At 40.0% G+C, this 2,892-nt stretch overlaps 1 protein-coding gene across 1 annotated transcript in view; it reads left to right on the forward strand.

The window, feature by feature from the left end:
• The first annotated feature begins 145 nt into the window (after positions 1 to 145).
• The window catches only part of FEM1C (fem-1 homolog C), a 17,915-nt gene continuing 15,168 nt past the window's right edge, over positions 146 to 2,892 (forward strand). Inside the window, 2 exon segments of the mRNA XM_009636559.2 lie at positions 146 to 620; positions 622 to 863. Coding sequence (XP_009634854.1) covers positions 328 to 620; positions 622 to 863 — 535 coding nt within the window. The 5' untranslated portion in view covers positions 146 to 327.

A 2,892-nucleotide genomic window follows, 5' to 3' on the forward strand; every position in this document is an offset into this window, starting at 1 on the left:
CTCAGGGGGTCCGCAGGAAGGCAGCTGGACGCTCCTGTGCCTCAGCAGCCAGTTGTTTGGGTGTAGCTGTAGAAAAACACGGTTGCGGTTACTTGTTTGTGAAGTAGGAGGTGAAAACATCCAGAATCCTTTCTCTTGCAGATTTATAACGAGCACAGCCTGTGCTTTGTCAGAACCCTGTTCAGAGTCTCCATGTTGTCCCGTCCAGATGAAACTGATCTGAGAAGAAGCTGGGGGCATTCTGTTTGGGCTGTGCACTTCCAGTAAGCTTTTGGCTCTGAAAAAGGCAGACGTGTACCCTTCAAGAACCAGAGAGGTACAGACTAAATGGATCTAAAGACAGCAGTGTTCAATGCAGCTCGTGATGGCAAGCTGCGGCTTCTTTCCAAGTTATTGGCAAGCAAAACAAGAGAAGAGGTAGCCCTGCTGATGTCAGAGAAAACCAATGGTGCCACACCACTTCTGATGGCAGCCCGTTACGGTCACCTTGACATGGTGGAATACTTGTTGGACCATTGCTCTGCATCAATAGAAGTTGGTGGTTCGGTGAATTTTGACGGTGAAACCATTGAGGGGGCCCCGCCGTTATGGGCAGCATCGGCGGGGGGGGCCCCTGAAGTGTCTGTTAGATCATGGTGCATCTGTCAACAATACAACTCTGACAAATTCAACACCGCTTAGAGCTGCCTGTTTCGATGGTCACCTGGAAATAGTAAAATATCTTGTGGAGCACAAAGCAGACCTGGAAGTATCAAACCGTCATGGGCATACATGCTTGATGATCTCATGTTACAAAGGCCACAAAGAAATTGCTCAGTATTTACTTGAAAAAGGAGCTGATGTTAACAGAAAAAGTGTTAAAGGTAAGTTAATTTTTTCACTTTCCTTGTGGTAAGTAGGAGTAAAGTTTACCCTTCTTTGGGAGGCTGACATCCAGAAATACTCTTCTAGTCCCTTAAAGTGGATAAGCAAGAGGTAAAGTGTATTTAGCTATGTTTTTACTGTTTGTTTTTTTTTTTCAACTTACTCCTTTGTTAACATGGGTTGTATAATTTCGTTCTAAATTGATACATTTTAATCTTAAACCCCTAATTCTTAGAAAGAGTTAGTCATATGAAATGCCACATTTATGCATGTGCGAAAAGCTAATCAACTTGCTGAGAACTCCTCTTTGTAGTAGACTGGTGTAGCAACATACTCAAATATATGAGCATATATTCTTGTTTCTCATACTGGTTCTTAACAAACCAAATATGCTGTACATAAAACTGACCTGTGCCAATAAGGCTAGTACAAGGAAAGATGTGTAAAGGAGAAAAATTCTTTTCTGCAATGGAAATGAATAGTCCTTTTGCTCTTCACCTTCCTCTCCCTCCAAATTCTTGAATAGTTTTGGACCTTTTTTCAGTGTTAGTAAACAAAAACTTACATTAGGGTTAAAGAAATGAAGCTGCAGGTGACTGATCCCAACAGAAGGACTTCCAGTGGTGCACAGGTTGTGAAGGACATCTCATTGCCCCTGCTTACAGTTACCCTGGTGTTACCGTTCAAAGTGAAGATTTCTGTTGTTTTTGCTGTGATTGTAATTATGTGGATGTCTTGGTTTAACCACTGGGGTTTTTATTACATCTCAAACTTGTACGTGGGTGTGATATTTGCCTGAAAAGCATACCAATTATTTCAGGTTACGGTTAATTTTTAGCTCACTGAGCCAGGACTGTGTTTCAGCAGCTTATTTGAGAGAGATATATGTATTACTAATCTGATAATAAGCCTTTTGTAGCATAATACTTCCACTGCCTGTTTCTGGCTGATTACATTTGTAAGAGTATACTATACTTCACAGTTATTTCTGTTACTTTGTGTCTAGATTATTGTGCGATACTGGTAAATGCCAAATACAAGCCTGATCTTTGGAAAAGCAGTTCAGTTAAATATGCCTTTTTTCAGCAAATCATGCAGATATGTGGGTTTAATGTAAAGAAAGCTAAACTACAGATTTGTCATAGAGGTGGGCAGAGCAAAATAAATCTTCCTTTGTAAGGATTTAAGGTTGCTTATGAATCATCATGGACTTGTGATAGGATAAAAATGTCATTTTTCTAGTCAGGGTTCTTGGAATAACAAGCTACATACAAAGTGTGTATTGTTTTTTTAGTTTTAAACCAATCCCTTTAGGGTATGAACAGAGGTATGAACAGAGCAGCACTGTTAAATATCTGATGTAACAAAGATAAATCTCTGCAGCTCTTTTTCCCCCCTCATTTTGTGTTGGTGGAGTAAGCTTTATTTTACTGGTCCTTATTATTCACTTTACTAGTGCATTGGTGTTATTTGTCTTTGGGTAAATGACTTGAGTGGTAGCCACACAATCCTGAGGATTTTCTCAGTGCTCTCAGTTTCTCTGTTATCTTAATTTCTTCCTCTCTCTCCTTCCTTCAGTTTCTGTGTGACTTGCAACTAGGCACAGGAGCAAAGGTTCATAAGGTATAACTGTTCCTTACTTAAATTAAATTTTAAAAAAAAGTTGGGTTGGATATGTTTTAGCTCATGAAAATTAATTTTATACTTTGAACTGCCATGTGTACAAATAGATGTATGTGCGTAATATCTATTGGTCAAGTATGCGGAAGATGTTTTTGTAGGTGGAAATCCCCTCTGATATGACAAGTGCATGCTTCTTCGTTTTGGCATCTTAAAGCAGCCTGATCTCAGAAGTCACTTAATAAGCAGCAGTGAGGTAAAGAAAGAGAGAAAGAAAGAAAGTACTGTGAACTCTGAAAGTGAAAGTCAGCTCTGGAAAGGCAGAAGAACTGAGCAAAACTGGCAGCCCTAGGTATTGCAGCAGAATGGGTATTGCCGTGGCGGAGGCTCAACAGCTAACCTGCTGAA

This window comes from Egretta garzetta, unplaced genomic scaffold (assembly GCF_000687185.1).
Source record: "Egretta garzetta isolate BGI_Z169 unplaced genomic scaffold, ASM68718v1 scaffold473, whole genome shotgun sequence".
NCBI classification, from domain to species: Eukaryota; Metazoa; Chordata; class Aves; order Pelecaniformes; family Ardeidae; genus Egretta; species Egretta garzetta.